The following is a 27,833-nucleotide window of genomic DNA, read 5'->3' as shown; positions in this document are numbered from 1 at the left end:
CCTCCAGCATGTGCTTCTGCCAGGAACCCATTGCCCTGCCGTGACACAGCCAGGGCCTCGCCCCAGGCTTGGAAGAGATGAGGTCACCCAGTCTTGGATTAAGCCTCCCAAACTCTAAGCTAAATAAACCTCTTTTCTGTATATGTGTGCAGCCCCAGGTATTTGTCAGAGCCACAGAGAATGGGCTAAGATGCAACATGGTGGGCTGTGGGTTTCACAGACAGTCCTGTGCATGCTAACTTGCAAAGATGTCCTTGAACATAGCTGAGTGCAACTATAACTTCAAGAATGACTCCTGGATACAGTCTCGTTATTTAAAAACAAACCCAAGTTCCAAGACATGTGGATGTGTGTTTTTGTAAGCACAGGGAAATGCTGGGGAAGCAACATAAATTGGTGATTACATGGGGTAGAGGAGCTACACAAGGGCAGGGGTTAACAAGGACGCGAAATCGAGCTCTGTGCTCTCTGACTTATAGCAACGAGCTGGCATTCTCTCCATAATGTGGATGTCAAACGTTTTAAAGAGAGGAAGAAATGAAAGAAAATCAAGTGAAAGCTGAGTTCAAAGGCCCCAGAATCCTCTCGCAGTGGTGGTGCGTGCCCTGTGTGTGGCCCAGACTACAGCAAGGACGTGAACTCCTCTGTCTTAGTATGGAAAAGAGGAGATGGGGGGTGCGGGGTGGGTTGGGCCTGGCTAGGAAACGTGGTTCTGAGCTGTGCCTTGGCAGGATAATATGTTCCAGGCAAAGACTTATGCGTCCGAGCAAATACCAGCTTTGCAACAGCACCTGAAGAATATTACAGATCATCACTCCAAGTGTCACCTGGGGCCCTGGACGGGTCCTGGCACAGCAGGTGGCACACACTTCATGCAGGCAGCTGAGCCCTTGATGCAGGGTGTGCATGTGACACCTGCAGTTCTTGCCATGCACCCTGGCCAATCACACCGGGCACCTGCCTCTCACAGCCTTGCCCTATCGTACCTGCTGCAGTGTCCTCCTGTGTCTTGGAGGCACCCTCCCGGTCCTCACAAAGCCAATTTTGTGTATGTCATCCATCTACAAGATGTGATCCAAAACTATGGTGAATAAATTTTTAAAACTGTATTATAGTAAAGGATACTTTGTCATGCACCCTCTTTAAAATACTCACTTCAAAACATTTCTGGCCATTTCTGTCAATTAAGAATATTACAGTGTGTCCTTATCCTCCCCATTCTGATACTTTCTCCCTACACTTCACCTGGCAGACCACAGCTTTTGATCACACAAGGAAGGGTGCAGCACCTGCAGCTCTCACTCACCGAGGTTCTGTATGTCATTGCAGGACACGTTCACATCACGGACTTCAACATAGCGACCGTCGTCAGAGGAGCAGAAAAGGCCTCCTCCATGGCTGGGACCAAGCCTTACATGGGTGAGTCCAGGTTCCACACCCAACTGTCCAGGTTTGCTTCCCCTCCAGCTTCCTGGTCATCCTCATCCTACACCAGCTCCACCTGTCCCCAGGTATGCTGGTCTCTCTCCAGCTTTCTGCCTTTCCCTCACTGTCTGCTCTGCTGGGAGACCCTCCTCTCCTGGGTTTTCCATAAAACCTTGGCTTAGGCTTGCACAGGTGGGAATAAAACAATCTTTTTCTTTCCCATTAAAATCTACTAGTATTATACGCATATAACTTGGTGTTGGTCATTTTGGGTGTCTATTCCTAGGCACATGGGTGCTCTTTTGGTGCACAATTTCTTACTGGTTTTGTTGTTGGGCCTTTTTTCAGAAGCATCATTTTCCTATGTATTCTGTTCCCGTGCTTTATCTTTAATGTCACCTGTTATTTGAATGTTTGTTTTCTTTGCCAATCTTCCACATGCATCATTTTCTCTCTACTATTTTTACTTCTTTCTTTGATTTTTAAAATTTTTCCCATTGTTGTCTTTGTCTGAAGGTTTTATTTAGTGCTCATTTGGTTTGCATGCTTTCTGGTAAAATTTTTACTTCTGATACAATTTGTTTTCATTTCCATTTATTTTCTGGGATTCCTTTGCCTGATTTCTGAGGTATTTTACTGTAATTTAGGTTGCTTTTCATGTTTTGTTTAATTCTTCATGTCTTTACTCATTGTTAATTCTGAATGTTTATATTTGCTATCAATTCTGTGTCAGATTCTGTCAAAACTTAGGCTTGGAGCAATAACTATTGTTCCTCCAGCTGTGTTGGTTGGTGGGGGCTTAGCTATATCTGGCTGGGCTCACTCAGGCACATGCATTTATCTGGAGGGGTGGGGTCAGCAGAGATGAGCAGGCCTCTCTTCATGTCATCTGCCATCACCAAAGGACTCCCATGAGCCTCTTCGACTGGTGGACCACTTTCAAGATGGCGCACCCAAGTCCCACATGCAGCCCAAGACTGCTTGTTTCCCATTCCCGAGCTTCAATTGGTCACAACTAATCACATGGCCAACCTTGTGAGAGGGACCCCAGGGCCATGACTACCAAAAGGCATGATCCATTGGGGATCATGCACGATACGACCAACCGCAGTGCTTTTGACCTCATTTGAAAAATTTCGCAAACTTTTATCTGTTTTGTTGGCATAATTTTCTACTGTGCTTTCATTGTGACAGTATTACTTTGCTCTTTATTCTCCTTTTTCTTATCATAATTTTATACAAAATTTTACTCTGATACTTTTCAGTCATTTATTTTTTAAGTTCTCTTGGACTTTTAGAAAATGATGTGGATCCAGAGAGATTTCCTAGGTATAAATATAATTCATCACCCTGTTGTTGATTTTTGTTTTTGTTGTTGTTGTTGTTGTTGTTGTTGTTGTTGGAGTATTAAGACCTAAAGCCATCTGAGAGTTCCTGGCTCTGTCTTTCCCATTTTTCTCCTGGCACCTCCTTTCCTCTCTGTGTAGAGTCCCTGTCTTGCCCCACTGTTGTCCCATCCACAGATCTTCCCTAGGGCTCCTTCCTAGAAAGGACTTTGGCTGTGTGGACTAGAATTGCTTTACCCTTTCAGAACTCAACCAGACCCTGTCATTCCCCCTTGGGACCAGGACAGCTCCTGCCAGGCCAACAGATCCTGAACACCTGATGGCTGTTTTGGAGATGGTGGCTCTCCAGTCCCTAACTGTGCTTTATTGCTGCTCTGCTTCTTTCTGTACAGAAGTCACCACCGTGCAGGTCTTATCACTGTTGTATCTTTCCCACTCACCTGTATTCTGGGGATATAAGAACAACTTAGCTTTAAAGTCAATACCCTCAAGAGCTTTGGGTGTAGCTGCCTGTTTGCTCTATCAGTTTGTATGAGCAGATTTGTCAAAATTCAGAGTCTACTTAAATAAGTGAAGTAGGTCAGGAAGTAATGGTAAAAACTTGATTTTGAGTATTCACTGTGTATCAGGCCCAGAGCTAAATACTTCCCATCCGTAACTTCATGGGATGCCTGGGAATAGGCGGATGCAGTCATTCCTGTTTTATAGGCGAGGGAGCAGAGGCTTGGAGAGCAGGGTGACTTCAAGTGGACATAGTTGGTGAGTCAGATCCAGGTTGGTGCATGCTGAGCATGGAACTGGCCTCAGTGACAGGGGCCACCCTTAGCAGCAGTGCCGGAAGCTGTGCACATTCCTGAGTCGGTCCTCTGAAAAGGTGTCCCTGGGGGCACTGGATACTCACTGCTGCAGGCATCCCGTGCTGGCCACCTTTCCAAAGTCCCTTCTGGAAGGACCTGGAGCTGCTGCAATCTGACCAAGGTGGTCACTGCCTTTAGCCTCAAGAGAAAACAAGATGAGCAAGACTCAGGCAGTGAGGAGGGGTAAAGCTGGATGCTCAGGTGTCTGCATTGTACAGCTGAGTGGATTATAGGCCGGGGTTCGCTGTGCGGGGAACATGGCAACAGCCACAGGACTGTGGGGTGATGGGGCTCCTGGGGTGATGAGTTCAAACACAAGATCTCCATGGGGCCTCAAAAGAGCTGAGTGTTCAAGAGTCGGGGAGCAATGGACACTGCATGTGCTCATGGCCATGGTCCAAGTACTGAGGGGTCACAGCAGAGGATGAGTGGGACACTGGGAATATAGGAGAGGGGAGCACCAGCAGGGACATGGGAGCACCACCCTAGACACTGAGAGCACGTAATACCCACAGTGCACACTGAGGACACAGATAGCAGGCAGGAGCCCCCATCGGCAGCCCCTCCACAGTCCTGCAAAGTAGCTGTGACTGCCTTCAGGCTGTTTCCAGAAAGCAAACCGAGCTCTAGGAATTCAATCCTGGGCCACAGGAGAAGTTCAGGGCCATTTCCCACCAGGCCCACCTGCCTTTGTCCCCACACTCTGCAGATTTACCTGGCAGAGGCTCCACTTGGCCTCCCCCTGGCTTCCCACTGAGCATGAGGCAGCTCCCTAGTTTCAAGAGGAAGAAGAAAATCCCCCTGTATTGTGGCCCTACTACACACCTGCTGCTGTGTTTCATCCCTGTATATCCCTCCCACTTTCCACAAGAGGAACCTGAGATCCAGAGAGGTTCATTTGCCTTCCTAGGGTCACACAGCTGGGAGTAGAGGAGCCAGATCTTAAATCCACATTCATTTGAAATGAAAGTCCAGGCTGTTGCCTTCGTGACCCAGCTCTGGAAGCAAAAAGCTGTGTTTCTCTGACAAGAGAGATATTAGTGGTCCAAGCTGTGCAGAAGATTCTCAAGAGCCTTGGGCCTGAGTTAATGAACAAGTGTGCAGAGATCTCCGTGGCTGTGTGGGCACCCTGGCGTTACCAAGGTTGTGTTCCAGAGGCTGCCGTGTAGCACTACAGGCAGTGAGTCTGGTGTGGAGGATGGGAGAAAGGGATTCTCTCTCACTGAAGTCCAATCCTGCAGGCCCTGAGCATGTAAATTCCCAGTGCCAAGTGACGAGTTTGCCCCTTTCACTCACCTGATCTGTCCAGGTCACAGGCCTAGCAACATGCTCCCAGAATGTTCCAAACGCAGATTCAGGGCACCAGCTGATGAGTGAAGTCCCCACAGGCTGCCCGCTAGGGATGATCCCACAAGAAACATTTGCATGGAACTGAATTTTCATTCATTAGACAAGATATGGGATTCACAATTGGAGAGGGGATGAAAAATCTCCCAGGTGTGTCAGACTGGAAGTCAGAAATGTTCCAGCCACCACCTAGGTCTTCGGAATGTGAATCAGAGGAGAAAGAAAGCTGAGTTTACACACAGTAAACATTTTGCAGAGTGCAGAGGAGGACTGGGGACTTGAAGGGGAATCTGGCTGCAGGCATGAAGCTCAGGGCTGGTGGGGTGGGCAGATATGTTAGTGAAGTGTGTGGAGATGGCAGTCAAGGCAGAAGGCAAGGTGGCCACAGGAGGAACATTTCCAGGAAGACAGAGATGCATCTTTCATGGAGAATTTCAGGATGAGCCCTTGGACAAGGTGACAGCCTAAACTGGATTTGAAGTGTGTGTTCTGTTGGGTCAGGACAGGGAGAGATATGTAGACAGACAGAAAGCCAGGGCAAAGGCAGGCCTGGGTGAAATTGTTGTGGGCTGGGAGAACTGACAGGGCTACTTTTTGTGGCTTAAAGACTAAGAAGAAGGGAGAGAGGAGCTAGGTCACCACAGCATGGACCTGGGGTACCCTGGCAAGATCCAGAGGAGCCAGAGCGTGGTCACTGCCAGGACTGTCGTGATCAAACTCACGGAGCCAGGAACTGAGGGTGACCTTGGGGTAGCACTGGAGGCCAGGCTGCCCAGAATGGGGCCACAGGAAGTGAGGCTTCAGCGTGGGTCAAATCTGATGTCTCCTGCTTGGTGGCTGGGTGGTGGGCTGGGGTCAGTCTTGTCACCCAGCATAATGCACTGCATATTCACAGCCCAGAGACACTCAGGAAACGCTGACTGCCAATCTAGAAGTGGGGTTAGCGATGCGCAGAGCAGAAGGCACAGTCCACGATGGTGGACACTCCACACTGGTAGCTGGTACTCTTGCTGATGCCAGCATCTGTCCTTAGCTGGTTGCTTACTTAACTGGGGGCCTGAGCCATGGCTGAACTTCTCTGGCTTGACAGAGCATAGTCTAGTGAGGCAATCAGTCCCCAAAGAAACACTACTCTGCTGCAGGTGTGGGCGTCCAGGAGAAGATGGGGCAGGTGCAGAGCTGGTCCTTGCTGCATGTCAGCTCCTCTGCCAAGGAGGCTGGGTGAGTAAATCAAGATTCCAGAGCAGGTCACTTTAGCAAAATGCTTGCACTCTCCTTGTAGAATTAACCACAGCTAAGGACATGGAGGTGACTTCCTGTGCCAGAGAAAGTGTCAGGGCTATCATTCAGCCCTGGGTCAGTGGGACTCCTATCCCCTTATCTTCTGTGAGAACTGCTCTTCCTCCCCTCCTTCCTCTCCTCCTTCTCTTCCCTTCTCTCCCCTTCTTTTCTTCCTTCCTCCCTCCCTGCCTGCTTCCCTCCCTTCCTTCAGGGAGTACCTAGTGTTCTAGAGACTGAAATTTCAACTGTAAACAAAACCTACAATATTCTTGCCTCCATTGGTTTGGCTATTGGTGAGGGACACCATCACTTAAAAAATCTGCAAACCAGCAAATTTGTAGTTTGAGGTGTTTATTTTTGAGGAATAATTTTCATATCTTAAAATGTATTCTTTTGGTGAGTTCTTTGAATTCATACAAACACATACAACCACAGCTGAGATAGACAAACTCCCTGCACCCCCCTGATCTCCCCGTGTGCAGTCCTTGGCAACCAAGGTGTAAGCGGGGAGCTGTGTGGGCAGAGCCCTCCTGATCTCCTTTTCCCCTTCGAATGATCTGTGGGAGCTCTGCTCCTGCCATGTGTGCCAGCAGCCTGTTCCTGTCTATCACTGGGCGGACCTCCGTGGTGGGTGTATGCACAATTGTCCATTCACCCACTGAGGGGCATCTGAGTTGTTTCCAGGTTACATAATTATTCATAAAACCATTTGCATTTTCATAAGCACTTGCAAACAGGTTTTTGTACAAACATAAGTTTTCACATCTCCATAATAACTATCTAAAAAGTTTGCACTTCTCCATAATAACTACCTAGGAGTAGGATCGTTGCTGGGTCATATGGTGAGTGTGGGTTTCACTTTCTGAGAAGCTGCCAGACCTTTTCCTGGTGGCTGGACCATTTTACATTCCCACAGGCGCTGTGTGGGAGATCCAGCTGCCAGCATCTTTACAGGTCCTTGATGTCATCCTGTTGTTGGTGTTGTTAACCATCCCAATCTGTGGGGAGTGGGTTTAACTTGCAAACCCCAACGACTTATGGAGCTGAGCATTTTTTACCTGCCTCCTTACCCATTCATCTTTTGTGCAGTGTATCTGTTCAAATCATTTGCCCAGTAGTTTTTTTTTATTTGGGAGGATCTTTTTCTCTTATAATAATTTTTATTGTGAACAGGCAACCAGAAGAAGTCAGTTATTTCTAATACTAGGGTAATAAAAACCTTGATTTCTAATGATTAGGTCATACATTAAATATTTCATAGGAGATTTAACCAAATGGTCTCAATTTGTCAATCAAACTCTCTGCCCTTGTCTGCCAGAGTTCATCCATCATTTTTGGTTTGTTGAGTTGGTTTGTAATTATTAAGTTAAAGGGTTCTTTATATTTCCTTTTTCCGATATGTGTTTTGCAAATATTTTCTTCAAGTCCACGGCTTGGTGTCCATTTCCAGTTAACTTTGCAATGTGATGGCAGGTGTGGCTCTGGACTTCTGATGGTTCCAGTACTGTGTTGAACATACTGTCCCTCTTCCAACAAGTGACTTTCGCACTGTGTCAAAACTCAATTGGCCATAAATGTGAGGATCTATTGCTGAATTCTGTGCTGTTTCATCAATCTGTCTGTGTATACGTTAGCTAAGACCACATTTTCATGTAGCTTCATAAGAAGACCTGACGTCAGGTGGTGAGAATCCTTCAAGACCTTTTTTTCTGCCAAAGCTGTCTTGGCTGTACTGGGCACTTTGCCACTTCCTGTACCTTTCCACATCAGTTTTACAATCAAGTTGCTAATTTATACACAAACAACACAAAACATTTTGTCTGGATTTTTGTTAGGATTGCATTGTATCTGTGTTTCGCTCCAGAAAAATGTGGCTTCGTAGCAGTGTGGAGTCTTCCAACCATGAACAGAATGTTTTTCCTTATACTGATATTAAATCATCTTGAAGTCTTTCTTCCCTGTTGTATATTTTCAGCATACAGATTTGACACATATTTTGTTACACTTGTACTTAAGTATTGAAGACTTGGAGTGCTACTCCTGATGTTACTGTTTTCAACTATAAGTTCTCAATCATCAATTACAAACTTTATAGAAATATAATTAATTTCCAAATTCATTTATCAGCTCTTGCAGCTTCTCATAATCAATTTTTAGTCATAAGAAATGAACCAAATGTCCTCAATTTGTAAATCCAGTACTCTGCTCTTGTCTGCCAGAGTTCATCCATCATTTTCTGCTTGTTTTTTGAGATTTCTACATACACAACCATGTTTGAAGGCAGAGTTCTAGTTCCTCTTTTTCAATGTATGTGTTTTCCTCCCTTTGTCCTGTGACCTTCACTAGAACATTCGATGAACTTGTCTTGATCCTGATCTAAGTTGGAAAGCAGTTCATATTTTACCGTTCAGTATTACATCGGCTGTAGGATGGTGGTGGTGCTGTTTATACCACTGAAAACTGAATCCATGGTCCCATCAGGCCAAGCAAGCACTCTGAGGTACATCCCCAGCCCTTCCTTAAATGTTCATTTTGAGACAGGGTCTTGTTTATTTGCCCAGGTTTTCCTTCCCCTTATGACCTTCCTGCCTCAGCTTCTTGAGTACCTGAGATTAAATAGTAAATTCCCTATCAAGTTGAGGAAGTTCCTGCCATTTCCAGTTTTGGTGTTTCTTTTAAGTCATAAATGCATGTTGAGTTTTGCAAATAGGCTTTCTGCATCTATTGAAATAATCAGATGGTTTTGCTTCTATACTCTTTTGAAATACTTTGCTGATTTGGAGATGCTGAACCAGCCCGAACATTCCCAGAATGTTCATCGCCAGTGGGCATGATGGTTCCTTTTTTATATAGCTGGCATCAAATTGCTAATATCTTGTTCACAATATTTACATCTACATTCATGGGGAGTATTCATCTATAGCTTTATATTCTCACAACAGTTTTGAGTGGTTTGGGTACCAGCATACTGCTGGCAACATAAGACAAATTGAGAGATGTTCCTTTCTCTTCTGTTTTCTGAAAAAAAAAATGTACAAAATTGGTATTTACATGTTCAGAGGCGATGCAATTATTTTCTGAGTATTTTCATTTCATGGTTGGCTGACCTCTGGTTGCGGAATCAGTAGGTACAGAGGGCCCAATTATATTAACATACCAAACTTGGTTTTCTGTAGTCTTTGCATGATATGTTCCCTGGTGTCCTGGTAAATGTTTAGCGAGTAGTTTTCCAGTAAAGAAAAGAGAAAGTCCTGGTTTGTAGATTGCGATGTTTTTGGTGCTACAAGTACTCCCACTGTGGCTGACTTCAGTTACCAACCTGAAATCCTCAAACACAGTAACAGTGAGCGCAGCTGAGCCAGCATAAGCCTACTCTACACCTCCCTGACAATATCTTTTCCTGTCTTTTATTTTTAACCATCTTGGTGTCCTTATACTTAAAGTAGATTTCTTGTAACACGCCCTTTTTATGTAGCCAAGCAGCCTTTTCTTTTTATTGACATTTATACCATTTGTCCTTAATGTGACCGTTGATATGGTTGGGTTTTAATCCACCATCTTGCTTTTTCTTCCATTCATTCCACTTGATCTTTGCTCCCTTTCTTCTGCCTTATCTGAGATTTGTTCGTTGTTATTTATGATTCTGCTCTAATTTCTTTATTAGCTTAGCATTTTTACTTTAAAGAAATGCAGAAGTTGTCTCAGATTTGCAATATATATAACCAATTAACCAGAATCTACCTTGAAATATGTATGATATATAAATCTCATAATAATATACTCTTAAATCTTTGCTCCTATCATTTATTTTATTTGCTATAAATGCAAAATTCACGGATTTATTTTTGCTTCTGGTATCTAATTACACTTTGTACTGGTTAAAAATAAGAAAAGCCAGGCGTGGTAGTGCACACCTGTAATCCCAGCACTTGGGAGGCTGAGGCAGGAGGATCGCTGTGAGTTCAAGACCAGTCTGGGCTACATAGTGAGTTCCAGGTCAGTCTCAACTATATAGTGAGACCCTGTCTCAAAAAACAAAACAAAACAAACCTTAAAAAAGGAAAAATTTGTATATTTCTGCTCTTTTTCTCATTTTCAGTGTTCTTCCCTTCTTTGTGTAGCCTTAATTCTACCTGCAGGCTTCATTTCCCTGCAACAAAAATCTAGTGGTTATTAAGTCTTTACTGTTTTCAATATTTATGTTGGGAAATTATTTCTCTTACATTTTTAAAACACATATTAACTGGATACATAATTCTAAATTAATAGTTTTTTTTTCCTTTACCACTTAAATATGTCACCCCATTGCTCCTGACTTGCATCTATTCCTGATAAAAAATCTCCAGTGTTTCCTATCTTTGTTCCTCTATAGGTACATAGGCTACTTCCTTGAGCTACCATCAAGATTTTCTCTTTATCTTTTGTTTTAGATATAATATACTTAGATATATTGGATTTTGTTTTCTCTTTTTACATTTATCCCAGTAAATGCTCTCTGACTTTCTTAAATATCTAGTCTGATAGCTCGTCATTTTGGAAAATTCTTCATCATTATTTCTGCAAATATTTTTTTCTGACGCACTCTACCTGTTCACTCTGATTCTGGGATTTCAATTATGTGTATGTTAGGCTTTAGCTTGTTTTACTGCACAGTCTTTAGATACTCTGTTCTTTATTTTTTCCTACTTTGTTCTCTCAGGATTTCACTTTAGGTTGCTTCTTCTGACCTGTCCTCAGGTCTCTGTGTGGTCCTAACAGAGGCACTCTTCATTCCAAGCACTATGTTCGTTCATGTTTAGCATTTTCATCTTATTATTTTTATAATTTCCCTCTTTCGACTGAAATCCTCCTGTGTTAAAATGTGCCCTCTGCTTTTCCACTAGCAACTTTGAAATATTTTAAATTCCTTGTCTGTTAGCTCCAACTTCGGGTTCACATCTGGACATGGTTCTGTTTATTTCCGTGTCTCTTCACAGTGCGGTTTGGGTTTTGGCTTTGTCGTATGTCTTCCAGCTTTTGATTAAAGTCTAGACATCAAAGGTAGGACTAGTTTTATACCTGGACATGAAAATGGCTTCTGTGCTCCTTGCCTTCAGTTGTGTTTGGAGGACGACCTAGTCAGTTTAGTCCACAGCTGACTTTCATTTGGGGCTCCTTATTGCCATGTTCATTGTCAATACACAACCTCTGCAGTGACATTGAGATGCCATAGTACTTGCCCCAGTGTTCCTGTTCCACCCTCACTCAAAAGTTGGCCTGGGGACCTGGAACTCTTCATGTTTTTTCTCTTCTGCCATAGGTGTCTGTTTCCTGGTTCTTGACTCCAGCTATCTGGGGTGGTTGGGAGCAGTTCATGGTCTCTGCTGTTTTGCTTCAGCCTCAATTTTAGGCAGGTTCTATGTCTATGGGTCTTGAACATCTTGGGGATATTTCACATCGATCTGGCCTCTCTCCCAGCAGTAGGAACCACTAATTGTCTGGGACCCGGATGTTTTTCTGGCCTTTTCCCACGGCAGAGGTTATTTTTCTGTATTACCCTCTACCCTCAAGAGTATCTGTCCATACCCTGTACTGACAGAGTCTTCTGTCTTTCTCCCAGCAGCCTAAGACCTCTGTTCCATCAGGGCATTGGGAAATGGGTCTAGGAAGGGCTCCAGGCCTTTTCAGAAGCAGTAGCTATTTTCTTCCCTAAGGCCCTCTGACCTCAAGGCAAGCTTCTGCCGTCTCCTTTCCTGTCCCAGTCTCTTCCATGTGTACATAGTGAGGCTGCAGCAAAGAAATTGTGTGTGGATGTAAATTCCCCATGTACCTGGACAAACAGGGATTCAGTTCCCTCACTGAAGCCCACATAATGCCTTTAGCAAGTCATTAAGCATTTCAGATGAAATCTTGCCCTCTCTGTGTTACTCCTGTCTTCCTTCCATGGCACCCCTGGGGAGAGCCTGTACTCACATCCCTGCCTCTGCTGGGAGGCACCTGACCTCCAGACTTCAAGCCAGTGGGGTCCCAGAGCTATTATGTTGGTGCAGATTATCCAGCTTCCTCTCATTGTTAGGCCAGATGTGACACTCCAACTTCTACATTGGAAACACAGCAGACTCATTTGAGATCTTTATAAGAATTACAGTGGAAAAGAGAGATGATGATGGGGTAGATGAGTTAGACTGGAAGAGCCCTAAATAACTTGGCTGAGAAAGTCACTTCCCACCTGGGTTTTAAAGGATGAGTCAGTGCTGTTTGGTAAAAGGGATGTGAAAGCGTTGCAGGGAAACAGAGCTGTGTTTGCCAAGGGCCAGAGGCACTGGAGCTTGGCCAACAGAACCAAAGGAAAGATGTTCATCCTCAGCAAATACTGCCTTGTGGGTTTTTCTGTCTCTGCACAGTGGATTTGCTGAGCAAAGCAAGCAAGGAGGATGAGCGTTAGATGTGGGCAGGGCCAGACTGCAGTATCTGTGCGCCACAGTAGAGCTTTGGGTTTCTACAGCAAGTTCAAAGAGAAATGGTGATGACCATTAACTATCTTGGTAGGCAGAGAATGCCGAACCCTTTAAGGGGTGGCCTTACAGGTTGAGCATCCTTACTCTGAAAATGTGAAATCCAAAATACTCCAAAACCCAGAATTGGCTTCTGTGCTCCTTGCCTTCAGTTGTGTTTGGAGGACGACCTAGTCAGTTTAGTCCACAGCTGACTTTCATTTGGGGCTCCTTATTGCCATGTTCATTGTCAATACACAACCTCTGCAGTGACATTGAGATGCCATAGTACTTGCCCCAGTGTTCCTGTTCCACCCTCACTCAAAAGTTGGCCTGGGGACCTGGAACTCTTCATGTTTTTTCTCTTCTGCCATAGGTGTCTGTTTCCTGGTTCTTGACTCCAGCTATCTGGGGTGGTTGGGAGCAGTTCATGGTCTCTGCTGTTTTGCTTCAGCCTCAATTTTAGGCAGGTTCTATGTCTATGGGTCTTGAACATCTTGGGGATATTTCACATCGATCTGGCCTCTCTCCCAGCAGTAGGAACCACTAATTGTCTGGGACCCGGATGTTTTTCTGGCCTTTTCCCACGGCAGAGGTTATTTTTCTGTATTACCCTCTACCCTCAAGAGTATCTGTCCATACCCTGTACTGACAGAGTCTTCTGTCTTTCTCCCAGCAGCCTAAGACCTCTGTTCCATCAGGGCATTGGGAAATGGGTCTAGGAAGGGCTCCAGGCCTTTTCAGAAGCAGTAGCTATTTTCTTCCCTAAGGCCCTCTGACCTCAAGGCAAGCTTCTGCCGTCTCCTTTCCTGTCCCAGTCTCTTCCATGTGTACATAGTGAGGCTGCAGCAAAGAAATTGTGTGTGGATGTAAATTCCCCATGTACCTGGACAAACAGGGATTCAGTTCCCTCACTGAAGCCCACATAATGCCTTTAGCAAGTCATTAAGCATTTCAGATGAAATCTTGCCCTCTCTGTGTTACTCCTGTCTTCCTTCCATGGCACCCCTGGGGAGAGCCTGTACTCACATCCCTGCCTCTGCTGGGAGGCACCTGACCTCCAGACTTCAAGCCAGTGGGGTCCCAGAGCTATTATGTTGGTGCAGATTATCCAGCTTCCTCTCATTGTTAGGCCAGATGTGACACTCCAACTTCTACATTGGAAACACAGCAGACTCATTTGAGATCTTTATAAGAATTACAGTGGAAAAGAGAGATGATGATGGGGTAGATGAGTTAGACTGGAAGAGCCCTAAATAACTTGGCTGAGAAAGTCACTTCCCACCTGGGTTTTAAAGGATGAGTCAGTGCTGTTTGGTAAAAGGGATGTGAAAGCGTTGCAGGGAAACAGAGCTGTGTTTGCCAAGGGCCAGAGGCACCGGAGCTTGGCCAACAGAACCAAAGGAAAGATGTTCATCCTCAGCAAATACTGCCTTGTGGGTTTTTCTGTCTCTGCACAGTGGATTTGCTGAGCAAAGCAAGCAAGGAGGATGAGCGTTAGATGTGGGCAGGGCCAGACTGCAGTATCTGTGCGCCACAGTAGAGCTTTGGGTTTCTACAGCAAGTTCAAAGAGAAATGGTGATGACCATTAACTATCTTGGTAGGCAGAGAATGCCGAACCCTTTAAGGGGTGGCCTTACAGGTTGAGCATCCTTACTCTGAAAATGTGAAATCCAAAATACTCCAAAACCCAGAATATTTTGAGTGCTCATATGATGCCATTAGTGAAAAAAATCTATACTTGGCTTCATGAGAGATCGCAATCAAAACACAGGTGCATTAGAAATGTTGTTTGCATTACCTTGGGGCTACGTGTGTGACAAGTGTTTAAAACCTAGTGGATTTCATGTTAGAGCTGAGTCCCATCATCAAGATTTCTCATAATGTGCATAAAAATACACCAGAGTCTGGGGGGGAAGAAATAAATTCTGAAGCACTTTTAGTCCCAAGCATTGTGGAGAAGGGATATTCAACCAGTATGGAAATTAAGTTTTCTACTATCATGAAATGCTTGTTCGAAGTTCATCTCCAGCTTGTCTCACATATTAACTTTGGAAAATGCGCTGATTCTACTCTGTGCTCCCAGATAGGACATCAGTGTCCATAAAGACCTTTTTTTCAGTCTGCTAGCTGAATCGGATAGGTTGAACATGAAATCGTTTTCTGGTATTTGATCAGGATTTATTTCTGCATCTCCTCAGAGCTTTCCTATGTAGCCATCAGCCAAATGAACCTCCCCTCCTCCTCTTCTTACCACACAGACTTTGAAATCCTAATGGTCGAGTGCTGAGCAGTTTCTTACACTTTAATGAAACCAGTTTTCTGTTACTGTTGATGCTCTCCGCACCCCTAGGAAGGGAAATCATCGGGCTTGTGCTGTAGTTTCTTTTATCTCAAATTAATATGTGCAAGTGTGATACCTCAGTTCATCCCACAAGATAAGACCAGAGAAAATTAAATTACCCTCAAGGATTCAGAGAGAGTCTGGGCCTGCTGCTTATCTCTGCAACCCACAGCTTCTTGGTTCACTTTAGTGCAAAGAATGATGACTGAGCTCTTGAGTCGTTTGGGGAATGTGTGCAGCATGTACTTCCCAGGTATGCATCTCACCGGCCACACAATGATGTGTTGATGGATTTAAAACCACCTCGAACCTGCCGGGAACTTGCTCTATGCGTCTCAGGACTAAGCACATGTTATCACCTATGTTACTTCACCCAGTGGACTCTGAGGCTTGCTCACAGCTGAAGAATCTGCCCAGTGAGTGACAGGCAGCCAAAGCAGCCAGGACTCTGGGATGTCAATGTCTTTGCTCCTGGAATGGGCTGAGCATCTGCTTCTAGATCAGCTTCGTGATAACCCCAAACACCTGGGGCTGACTGAGTCATGTCCTTGCCCTCCTAGAGCTCACAGCCCAGTGGGGCAGGGGATATGAATTCCATTTACTGGAATATTGCATGAGCGGTACTGCAAGAGGGAATAGACAAGAGTGGGAAAGAGTCCAAAACATAGATGGAGATCAAGAGAGGAAGAAAGAGGAGAATGGAGGAATCATAATAAAGGACTCAAATACTCATCAAGAAGAAGTGAAACTTGACCTGGGTATTGAAGAATGAATAGGAGTTCATGAAACAGGGTAAAGATTATCAGGAAGGTAAAGCATAAAAGATTTAAAAGAATGCTTGTCCTTTTCTTTGAAGCTGGCACCGTGATTGTAATGAGGACAGGAGCCAGATGTGAGGCTGTGGTTGGGATGGCCGGGGCCTGTTTTTAGGAAGTTTTCAGACCAGCACTGTGAAATTTTTTTGTGTAGGAAACAGGAAAACTTTTAATGATTCTAGCGTGTGATTTGAGTGGGGCATTCGTAATACAACAATAATATAAGGTAAAACTTACAAGTATGGAGCTGAGGCTGAGCAGTGGCACCTTTGCAGCCTTGATCTCTCCATTCGTGGATCCACTGACTTGCAAAGGTCTCTCAGGGCAGGTGGAGATGTGGGTGAATGGCACCGGGCTGGAGGCCAGCCAGGGAGTGAGAGCCTGAGTCCAGGCAGAGATGGAAAAGGGCCAGCACAGAGGTGGACAGGAGTGGAGGGCAACATTACTGAAGTCAGAATTCCAGCAGAGCAGGGCACGGGCTGAGGCTGAGAGGACACGAGAGAGGGCTGTCTGGGGGAGGTGTCCGGCTGGGGCAGGGTGACGTGCCGTGTCTGTAGGGCCTGTATGTGGAGGTATCCAGGAGGGGCTGGCTGCACAGTCCTGGCCATCCTGAGGCTGCGGCTTCAAGCTGGGGGCCTGGTCTTGCCGTGACAGCATCAGTGGGAAGGAGAAATGAATTCTAATCCTGGCTGGGCCAGATGACACTGAAGAACTCCAACAGGCCTTGGCTTCCGTGTGCGTAACATTTGGGGGAGGAGAACACTGACCTCCAAGGCCCTTGCTGGCTGGGATCCGTGGTACAGCGTTCAGGGTCCAGCAGGCAGTGCAGACCTGGAGAACTGGGGCCAGGACGCCTGTGGAGGCTGGACGCTGAATGGCATTTCACACTCGGCTGCAGCCATCCAGCCCCCAGCAATATTCACAGAGCCAAAGCAGCAGGCTGAGAGCAATAATTGAGGAGGTTATTGTATTTTTTCATATTTTTAGTCTAATGAGGAAAGAAACTCTGCATGGGTGGCACATTCCACCAAATGCGTATTTACATTTCTGAGGGAAAGAAAGACAACCTCTTTCAGGAGACTCTGCATGTTCTTGCTTTACTGGAAGGCCAGCTATGAGAATCCCTGGTGTCCCTTGGACTCAAACTCATTTTCCATTTTCCACTTGCTCAGCTGCTGATTGAGATGCTGAGGTGAGGATGATCTTTCCTCACCCCTGAGCCACGCTGGGCACGGCCAAAGTTCCATGGCACCTGTGCCCAACCAGCATGTGTGTGGGAATCTACCAAGCACACAGCACGTGCCCGGCACTGCTGCAGGCCCTGGGGAGATGGCACGGAAGGGAAGAGACTGCACTGGGAGCATGATTGAGGGCCGGATTCCATAGGCTTTCAGGCTATCTTCATTAACGTGAACATGAGTGGTGAAAACACTTCTGTTTTCTTTTGGGTTATGCCGAAACGGTAATTTCCTCAACTGCACCATTTCAAGATCTTCATAAGTCCTCTTGGGTTTGGTTCCAATTCAATTATGAGATTTACCGCATTGGTCACAGAAAGATTTTCGAATATAAGACACATAAAAGATGCACAGTGCTGTGTGTGGATGGTTTTTGTTTTACACATAAAGGTAGCCTAAACTGGTGGAGAAAAAGTGGTCTCTGCAGGAGGGAGAGCTGGTTCTGGCCGTCACGCTGGTTGCCCTGGGAAATTGGAAGAGGTTGAGTTCACTTAAGGCTCAGAGCCTCAGTGTCTGGATCACCTTGAGCATGTGGCTTAATCTCCCCAAGCCTCGGTTTCCTGAAATGGACATAGTAATTGCCCTCTCACAACTAAGGTCCTCCTGGGGACAGGATGAGGCAAAGCCCATGAGACAGCATTGTCCTTGGCATCCAGTAGTGCTCTGCACATTTGCATTCGAGGGAGAAAGTAATAACACACAGAATCGTGATGTGCTTCCGGTACAGGACAGATGCTCAACAAACAGCCGCTTTAATGTGGCAACTGTTGGTGCTACAAACAGAGCTTTTCATTGTAATAATAGAGCAGCTGTATCAAGCCACAGGCTTCAGCTTTTAGGGGTGCCATTTAAATCCAGGGTCTCCATTCACCATCTCCATGGCTCTAAGTGCCCTTGACCTCCCTGGACCTCAGTTTCTAACAACAATGGCCTAGGATACCTCAAGGATGGGAGAGGTGGCACACGAACAAATCTTCATGCTCTCCAAAGCTCTGCACAAACTCTGTGCACACGATGACACTGTGCTTTCCACATTGTCATTTCCAGACACAGTGGTGGGAGTTCTCCCTCCCCCAAAAAGGGCACCAGAAGAAGTTGCTGCTGTTTCTTCCTGTATACCCATGATATAAGAAGGCGAATCCAATCCTGAAGCCTGGACATCCTCTCCAGATGCGGGCACAGGCTACTCCTTGTATTTACTTAGTTGTCATTTGTTATCCCAGTGACCCTGGACTCCTTCGTCCCAGCCATGAGTGTTGGCCCAGAGCATCTGGTTCCTTCCTCAGTGGGATGCCTGAGCAGCTAAACCAGATTTCTCGTAGGTGTGAAGATGAACTAATACTTGCTAAGCTCTTGAAACAAGGTTTTGGCCCACAGCAGCTGCCCCTTAAAGACTGGCTATTTTTATTAGCGGTATGGGAAAAGGTCAGAACAGGACTCGGTGCATAGGAAGAATGATGTAAGCTTGTGCCGTTCTTACCATGATCATTTTTTTCAGTCAACAAAATTTTCCTAAATGGAACACCAGAGAAGATAAATAGTCCTTTCCCTCGAGGAGCCTGGAGTCGAGAGAGAAAGCAGACTGGTGAGAAGAATACAACAGGACAATAGGAGGTGGAGAGAGGGGCGGGCAAAGAAGACATGGGGAGGTGCTGGGGAGGAAACAGTGACAGCACAGACAGAGTCCACGCACTCAGCAACTCACAGGAAAACACAAATTCCCGGAGGTTGCAATTCTGCTGCTACCCCTTTGCTGACAGAGTCCAGCACTTAGGAAAGAGAGGCAGAGAGAACAAAATGGGGCGTGCCAGGACAAACAGCACAAAGCATGAGAAGCTGGAGCCTGGCATGGCCAGGGGCAGTCAGGGCGCACAGCGTTGGTCCCCGGGCATTCTTTACTTCCCCATGTTTCAGGTACCCCTGGTCACCTGTGGTCCAAAACAATGTTAAATGAAGCATTCCAAAAGTAAAGTGTTCAGAGGTTTTAACTGTGCACCATTCTGGATAATGTGATAGAATCTCACTCCACCTAGCCCCAGGTGAATCATCCCTGTTGTCCAGTGCATACCTGCTATATACCTTACCTTCCTGTTAGTCACTTAGCTGTTTGAGGTATAAGATAAGCTGTCGTAGGACCTCTTAATACTTGCTAAGCTCTTGAAACAAGGTTTTGGCCCACAGCAGCTGCCCCTTAAAGACTGGCTATTTTTATTAGCGGTATGGGAAAAGGTCAGAACAGGACTCGGTGCATAGGAAGAATGATGTAAGCTTGTGCCGTTCTTACCATGATCATTTTTTTCAGTCAACAAAATTTTCCTAAATGGAACACCAGAGAAGATAAATAGTCCTTTCCCTCGAGGAGCCTGGAGTCGAGAGAGAAAGCAGACTGGTGAGAAGAATACAACAGGACAATAGGAGGTGGAGACAGGGGCGGGCAAAGAAGACATGGGGAGGTGCTGGGGAGGAAACAGTGACAGCACAGACAGAGTCCACGCACTCAGCAACTCACAGGAAAACACAAGTTCCCGGAGGTTGCAATCCTGCTGCTACCCCTTTGCTGACAGTCCAGCACTTAGGAAAGAGAGGCAGAGAGACCAAGATGGGGCGTGCCAGGACAAACAGCACAAAGCATGAGAAGCTGGAGCCTGGCATGGCCAGGGGCAGTCAGGGCGCACAGCGTTGGTCCCCGGGCATTCTTTACTTCCCCATGTTTCAGGTACCCCTGGTCACCTGTGGTCCAAAACAATGTTAAATGAAGCATTCCAAAAGTAAAGTGTTCAGAGGTTTTAACTGTGCACCGTTCTGGATAATGTGATAGAATCTCATTCCACCTAGCCCCAGGTGAATCATCCCTGTTGTCCAGTGCGTACCTGCTATATACCTTACCTTCCTGTTAGTCACTTAGCTGTTTGAGGTATAAGATCAGCTGTCGTAGGACCTCCGTGCTTGTGTTCAGTAACCTTTTCCTGGTAGCCTAAGGCCACATCACAATGCCTACATCATCCACCTCACTTCCTCCGATCATGTGGGCTTCTGTCTCGCATCGTAAGAAGAGTTAGTACAATACAATAAGATATTTCCTGAAAGAAAAAGGCCACATTCACATAACTTTTGTTGCAACCTATTGTTAGACTTGCACTGCTTTGTAATTAGTTATTACTCTTAACCCCTGACTACACTAACTGGGTCATCAGTTATCATGGGTGTGTGTGCATAGGAATAAACAGTGTCCATACGACATGTTGCTATTGGAATTCTAGGCATCTGCTGACTGCTGTGCAGCTGGGGCCAGACCCATGCAGATGCTGAGGGAACCCAAGTGCTGGGCTCTAGAATCTGGAGTCGCCTTCTAGTCCACGCCAGTCCCTGGCCCCAAAGAAGAAGAGCAGAAAAGATTCTGGGATGATCAAACACATTTCCACACCACACCTGCTGTTCCACTGGGCTCTTCTGAGATGCCCCCAAAGCACACTGTCATGTGACAGACTGAGGAGCCCCGCAGGGAAAAAAGTGGCCAAGCCTCATTGCCTGGGCGGTTTGAACCTCAGTCTTCTCCTTCCTCTGGCCTCAGCAAGCCTCCAGAGCTGGTGGTGTTACAGGATTGGTGTGTGAAGCCGGTTATGCAGGAAGTCCTGCAGTAGCATCCTTTGTGGCCTGAATCTCACGTCGGGAAGCTGAGATGGATGAGGGGGTCTGCAGGAGACAGGAGCGGAGGCTGCCATCAGAACCTAGGTGAGAGCCTGGAGAGGCCAGCAGGTGTGGGAGCTGGGGAGGAAGCGGAGCCACCTAGAACTGCCAGCCACATGTGGCAGTGACAAGCATGGACACTCCGAAGCCTGGAGCCAGCACCAGGAGGTCTGGACTCAGCCCCAGAGATGGTAAAGAGGTGCCCAAGGCAAGTCGCTAACAAGGAGCGGACATGACACAGTGGTTCTCCAAGCACCCGTCACCTCTGCCAGGTGTTTCTACTTCTCAGGCAACTGTCAAAACGCATGGCAGCAGGGGTGAAAGAGCCGATATAGATGCCCACTTATTAAGTGTCTGCTGTGTACCTGGGCGAGCACCAGGTGGAAGGCTGCCTCGGGACACCAGTCCCAGGCAACTCAGTCCCTCCCGGCGTCCCTTGAATGGAGGAAAGAACCCACTGTCAGAAAACCCGGACACACTCACCCTGCCTCTGTCCGGTTGGCCAGGTAACTGACATGGGTGTTTCTTACCCTTGCAGGGGTTGTTTGTGGCCAAGAAGCAAATCTCCACAGTGTTATGAAAGAACAGAAATTCACTTGCTCACAGTCCTGAAGCCTGATGCCCCATATCAAGGTGTGGGGAGGGCCAGGCTCCCTCGGACAATCTTGGGAGAATCCTGCCCACCTCTTTCAATTTCTGGGGGCTCCCGGTGCTCCCTTTGGGTTTGAGGATGCAACACCCCAGTCTCTGCCTCTGTCTCCAATCTCTATGTTCTTTCTCTTACAAAGACTTCAGCCACTGGTTTGAGGGCCAAAAATAAATGGGCTGGTTTTTATCCTGAGACCCTTAACTTATTTATATCTGCAGAAACCCTATTTCCACATACAGCCCCATTCACAGGTGCATGGCTCAGGCTTTGGACACGTCTTTTGGGGTGTTTCCATTCAGCCTCAACTTCCTCATCCTCCCAGCACCCAACTCATTGCAGGTTTAAGAGGTAACAGGCATCCACCCTGGCACGGCCCCCAGCCACCCCGATTGCTGATGCTGACCCACCCACCTGTGTGAGGGTGTCATCAAGAACAGGGCGGTTGACTGTCCTCCCAGCTCTAACCCTGCACGACTGCCCTCAAGTCTAAGTGCTGTGGCTCTGCTCCACCAGAGTGGTAATTTTGGTGCCATAGGATTATGACATAAATGCTGTTCATGTCGTGTCATGAGCCCCAACTGTGAGAGGGAGGAGAGAATGTCACCTTCCCTATAACTGCAGGTATTTGTCACTTGACTGCTCCTAATGGCTGGAGCAGGGTAAATCACCTGCAGCATTGCCCTCGAATGCCAAGCAGACTCTGGGCTGCTGGGCATGAGGAGGACTCATGGGTGTCACCGAGGCACACACACCCATTCCTGAACCCAAGGGAGCTGTTGGAGCTCGTGGGAAGACTAACTGCTGTCCAGGCCCAAGGAAGCTCAGTCCGGCACCATGTGGCCCCTGTCCAGAACCCCGGGGACAGAAGGAAGAGGACAGGTCCTGACTCGTGCAGGGAAGGACAACTCTGTGGGTTTGAGCTCAGCTCTGGGCTTGGTGGTAGCATCCAGGAGGGATCCTGAAGAGCACAGCTCCAGGCCCTGTGTGTGCTGGAAAACTGGTAAATATTTGCTCTACAGAGGCTTAAGGAAAAGGAAGCTCACAGACTTTGGAGTTGGGCTGACCTAGGATGGACAGGAAGAGACACGAAGAAGGATGCACAAAGTTCAAAACCTACAGAGTTGGGAGGCTGATGGTCTGGACTGAGGAGGGTGGAGCTTAGCACGGTCCCCAGTCTGAGCCCGATCAACCATGCCCCATGTGTGCAGAGCGTCACGCTCGGCAATGGGGAAGCCAATGATAGGCCATTCCGATTACCCACATTTACAAAAAGAAAGGTTAAGGAGCTTGTTGGACCCTGCTCAGGCCAAGCCAACTGTCTTCCTGTCTCCCAGCATGCCACCGTGGTTCCTTTGTGTCACGTCACCTAAAGGCACACTTCCTGAAACCCCTAACCTCATCATCCCTGAGCGTACCCTGAGGATGGCTTTGTATGGAAAGAATGGTGAATCAAGACTTATTTCCAACAGCCACACAAAGATTTTGTAAATAAAGAGGGGAAGAGGGGTTGAAGGGAGGGGAGGGGAATGGGAAAAAAAGAAGCAGCAATATATATGATGACAGATGCAAATTCCCTACAGTGAATGTCATCATGATGTATATCTAAAATGCACAAATAAAATTTAAAAACAGGGATAATGCAAAAGTGTAAGGCATTTCTCAGCTGTGTACTCCCTGGCTGTGTTCCGGCTGGGGCAGGGTGACGTGCCGTGTCTGTAGGGCCTGTATGTGGAGGTATCCAGGAGGGGCTGGCTGCACAGTCCTGGCCATCCTGAGGCTGCGGCTTCAAGCTGGGGGCCTGGTCTTGCCGTGACAGCATCAGTGGGAAGGAGAAATGAATTCTAATCCTGGCTGGGCCAGATGACACTGAAGAACTCCAACAGGCCTTGGCTTCCGTGTGCGTAACATTTGGGGGAGGAGAACACTGACCTCCAAGGCCCTTGCTGGCTGGGATCCGTGGTACAGCGTTCAGGGTCCAGCAGGCAGTGCAGACCTGGAGAACTGGGGCCAGGACGCCTGTGGAGGCTGGACGCTGAATGGCATTTCACACTCGGCTGCAGCCATCCAGCCCCCAGCAATATTCACAGAGCCAAAGCAGCAGGCTGAGAGCAATAATTGAGGAGGTTATTGTATTTTTTCATATTTTTAGTCTAATGAGGAAAGAAACTCTGCATGGGTGGCACATTCCACCAAATGCGTATTTACATTTCTGAGGGAAAGAAAGACAACCTCTTTCAGGAGACTCTGCATGTTCTTGCTTTACTGGAAGGCCAGCTATGAGAATCCCTGGTGTCCCTTGGACTCAAACTCATTTTCCATTTTCTACTTGCTCAGCTGCTGATTGAGATGCTGAGGTGAGGATGATCTTTCCTCACCCCTGAGCCACGCTGGGCACGGCCAAAGTTCCATGGCACCTGTGCCCAACCAGCATGTGTGTGGGAATCTACCAAGCACACAGCACGTGCCCGGCACTGCTGCAGGCCCTGGGGAGATGGCACGGAAGGGAAGAGACTGCACTGGGAGCATGATTGAGGGCCGGATTCCATAGGCTTTCAGGCTATCTTCATTAACGTGAACATGAGTGGTGAAAACACTTCTGTTTTCTTTTGGGTTATGCCGAAACGGTAATTTCCTCAACTGCACCATTTCAAGATCTTCATAAGTCCTCTTGGGTTTGGTTCCAATTCAATTATGAGATTTACCGCATTGGTCACAGAAAGATTTTCGAATATAAGACACATAAAAGATGCACAGTGCTGTGTGTGGATGGTTTTTGTTTTACACATAAAGGTAGCCTAAACTGGTGGAGAAAAAGTGGTCTCTGCAGGAGGGAGAGCTGGTTCTGGCCGTCACGCTGGTTGCCCTGGGAAATTGGAAGAGGTTGAGTTCACTTAAGGCTCAGAGCCTCAGTGTCTGGATCACCTTGAGCATGTGGCTTAATCTCCCCAAGCCTCGGTTTCCTGAAATGGACATAGTAATTGCCCTCTCACAACTAAGGTCCTCCTGGGGACAGGATGAGGCAAAGCCCATGAGACAGCATTGTCCTTGGCATCCAGTAGTGCTCTGCACATTTGCATTCGAGGGAGAAAGTAATAACACACAGAATCGTGATGTGCTTCCGGTACAGGACAGATGCTCAACAAACAGCCGCTTTAATGTGGCAACTGTTGGTGCTACAAACAGAGCTTTTCATTGTAATAATAGAGCAGCTGTATCAAGCCACAGGCTTCAGCTTTTAGGGGTGCCATTTAAATCCAGGGTCTCCATTCACCATCTCCATGGCTCTAAGTGCCCTTGACCTCCCTGGACCTCAGTTTCTAACAACAATGGCCTAGGATACCTCAAGGATGGGAGAGGTGGCACACGAACAAATCTTCATGCTCTCCAAAGCTCTGCACAAACTCTGTGCACACGATGACACTGTGCTTTCCACATTGTCATTTCCAGACACAGTGGTGGGAGTTCTCCCTCCCCCAAAAAGGGCACCAGAAGAAGTTGCTGCTGTTTCTTCCTGTATACCCATGATATAAGAAGGCGAATCCAATCCTGAAGCCTGGACATCCTCTCCAGATGCGGGCACAGGCTACTCCTTGTATTTACTTAGTTGTCATTTGTTATCCCAGTGACCCTGGACTCCTTCGTCCCAGCCATGAGTGTTGGCCCAGAGCATCTGGTTCCTTCCTCAGTGGGATGCCTGAGCAGCTAAACCAGATTTCTCGTAGGTGTGAAGATGAACTAATACTTGCTAAGCTCTTGAAACAAGGTTTTGGCCCACAGCAGCTGCCCCTTAAAGACTGGCTATTTTTATTAGCGGTATGGGAAAAGGTCAGAACAGGACTCGGTGCATAGGAAGAATGATGTAAGCTTGTGCCGTTCTTACCATGATCATTTTTTTCAGTCAACAAAATTTTCCTAAATGGAACACCAGAGAAGATAAATAGTCCTTTCCCTCGAGGAGCCTGGAGTCGAGAGAGAAAGCAGACTGGTGAGAAGAATACAACAGGACAATAGGAGGTGGAGAGAGGGGCGGGCAAAGAAGACATGGGGAGGTGCTGGGGAGGAAACAGTGACAGCACAGACAGAGTCCACGCACTCAGCAACTCACAGGAAAACACAAATTCCCGGAGGTTGCAATTCTGCTGCTACCCCTTTGCTGACAGAGTCCAGCACTTAGGAAAGAGAGGCAGAGAGAACAAATCTGCAGTAGCATCCTTTGTGGCCTGAATCTCACGTCGGGAAGCTGAGATGGATGAGGGGGTCTGCAGGAGACAGGAGCGGAGGCTGCCATCAGAACCTAGGTGAGAGCCTGGAGAGGCCAGCAGGTGTGGGAGCTGGGGAGGAAGCGGAGCCACCTAGAACTGCCAGCCACGTGTGGCAGTGACAAGCATGGACACTCCGAAGCCTGGAGCCAGCACCAGGAGGTCTGGGTGTCCAAAACAATGTTAAATGAAGCATTCCAAAAGTAAAGTGTTCAGAGGTTTTAACTGTGCACCGTTCTGGATAATGTGATAGAATCTCATTCCACCTAGCCCCAGGTGAATCATCCCTGTTGTCCAGTGCGTACCTGCTATATACCTTACCTTCCTGTTAGTCACTTAGCTGTTTGAGGTATAAGATAAGCTGTCGTAGGACCTCCGTGCTTGTGTTCAGTAACCTTTTCCTGGTAGCCTAAGGCCACATCACAATGCCTACATCATCCACCTCACTTCCTCCGATCATGTGGGCTTCTGTCTCGCATCGTAAGAAGAGTTAGTACAATACAATAAGATATTTCCTGAAAGAAAAAGGCCACATTCACATAACTTTTGTTGCAACCTATTGTTAGACTTGCACTGCTTTGTAATTAGTTATTACTCTTAACCCCTGACTACACTAACTGGGTCATCAGTTATCATGGGTGTGTGTGCATAGGAATAAACAGTGTCCATACGACATGTTGCTATTGGAATTCTAGGCATCTGCTGACTGCTGTGCAGCTGGGGCCAGACCCATGCAGATGCTGAGGGAACCCAAGTGCTGGGCTCTAGAATCTGGAGTCGCCTTCTAGTCCACGCCAGTCCCTGGCCCCAAAGAAGAAGAGCAGAAAAGATTCTGGGATGATCAAACACATTTCCACACCACACCTGCTGTTCCACTGGGCTCTTCTGAGATGCCCCCAAAGCACACTGTCATGTGACAGACTGAGGAGCCCCGCAGGGAAAAAAGTGGCCAAGCCTCATTGCCTGGGCGGTTTGAACCTCAGTCTTCTCCTTCCTCTGGCCTCAGCAAGCCTCCAGAGCTGGTGGTGTTACAGGATTGGTGTGTGAAGCCGGTTATGCAGGAAGTCCTGCAGTAGCATCCTTTGTGGCCTGAATCTCACGTCGGGAAGCTGAGATGGATGAGGGGGTCTGCAGGAGACAGGAGCGGAGGCTGCCATCAGAACCTAGGTGAGAGCCTGGAGAGGCCAGCAGGTGTGGGAGCTGGGGAGGAAGCGGAGCCACCTAGAACTGCCAGCCACATGTGGCAGTGACAAGCATGGACACTCCGAAGCCTGGAGCCAGCACCAGGAGGTCTGGACTCAGCCCCAGAGATGGTAAAGAGGTGCCCAAGGCAAGTCGCTAACAAGGAGCGGACATGACACAGTGGTTCTCCAAGCACCCGTCACCTCTGCCAGGTGTTTCTACTTCTCAGGCAACTGTCAAAACGCATGGCAGCAGGGGTGAAAGAGCCGATATAGATGCCCACTTATTAAGTGTCTGCTGTGTACCTGGGCGAGCACCAGGTGGAAGGCTGCCTCGGGACACCAGTCCCAGGCAACTCAGTCCCTCCCGGCGTCCCTTGAATGGAGGAAAGAACCCACTGTCAGAAAACCCGGACACACTCACCCTGCCTCTGTCCGGTTGGCCAGGTAACTGACATGGGTGTTTCTTACCCTTGCAGGGGTTGTTTGTGGCCAAGAAGCAAATCTCCACAGTGTTATGAAAGAACAGAAATTCACTTGCTCACAGTCCTGAAGCCTGATGCCCCATATCAAGGTGTGGGGAGGGCCAGGCTCCCTCGGACAATCTTGGGAGAATCCTGCCCACCTCTTTCAATTTCTGGGGGCTCCCGGTGCTCCCTTTGGGTTTGAGGATGCAACACCCCAGTCTCTGCCTCTGTCTCCAATCTCTATGTTCTTTCTCTTACAAAGACTTCAGCCACTGGTTTGAGGGCCAAAAATAAATGGGCTGGTTTTTATCCTGAGACCCTTAACTTATTTATATCTGCAGAAACCCTATTTCCACATACAGCCCCATTCACAGGTGCATGGCTCAGGCTTTGGACACGTCTTTTGGGGTGTTTCCATTCAGCCTCAACTTCCTCATCCTCCCAGCACCCAACTCATTGCAGG

The 27,833-nt window shown here is 47.3% G+C and overlaps 1 protein-coding gene across 1 annotated transcript in view; it reads left to right on the top strand.

Annotated features, from left to right (window-relative positions):
* Stk32b (serine/threonine kinase 32B) overlaps positions 1–27,833 on the top strand; it is a 248,074-nt gene that overhangs the window by 181,778 nt on the left and 38,463 nt on the right. The window contains exon 6 of the mRNA XM_010641811.3: positions 1,330–1,419. Within this exon, the coding sequence (XP_010640113.1) occupies positions 1,330–1,419 (90 nt within the window). The remainder of the gene's footprint in view (positions 1–1,329; positions 1,420–27,833) is intronic.

Source organism: Fukomys damarensis, unplaced genomic scaffold, assembly GCF_012274545.1.
Source record: "Fukomys damarensis isolate Sample0158 unplaced genomic scaffold, DMR_v1.0_HiC HiC_scaffold_35, whole genome shotgun sequence".
Taxonomy (NCBI): domain Eukaryota; kingdom Metazoa; phylum Chordata; class Mammalia; order Rodentia; family Bathyergidae; genus Fukomys; species Fukomys damarensis.
The sequence above is the reverse complement of the archived record's forward strand: the minus strand, read 5'-3'. Positions and strand labels throughout refer to the sequence as shown.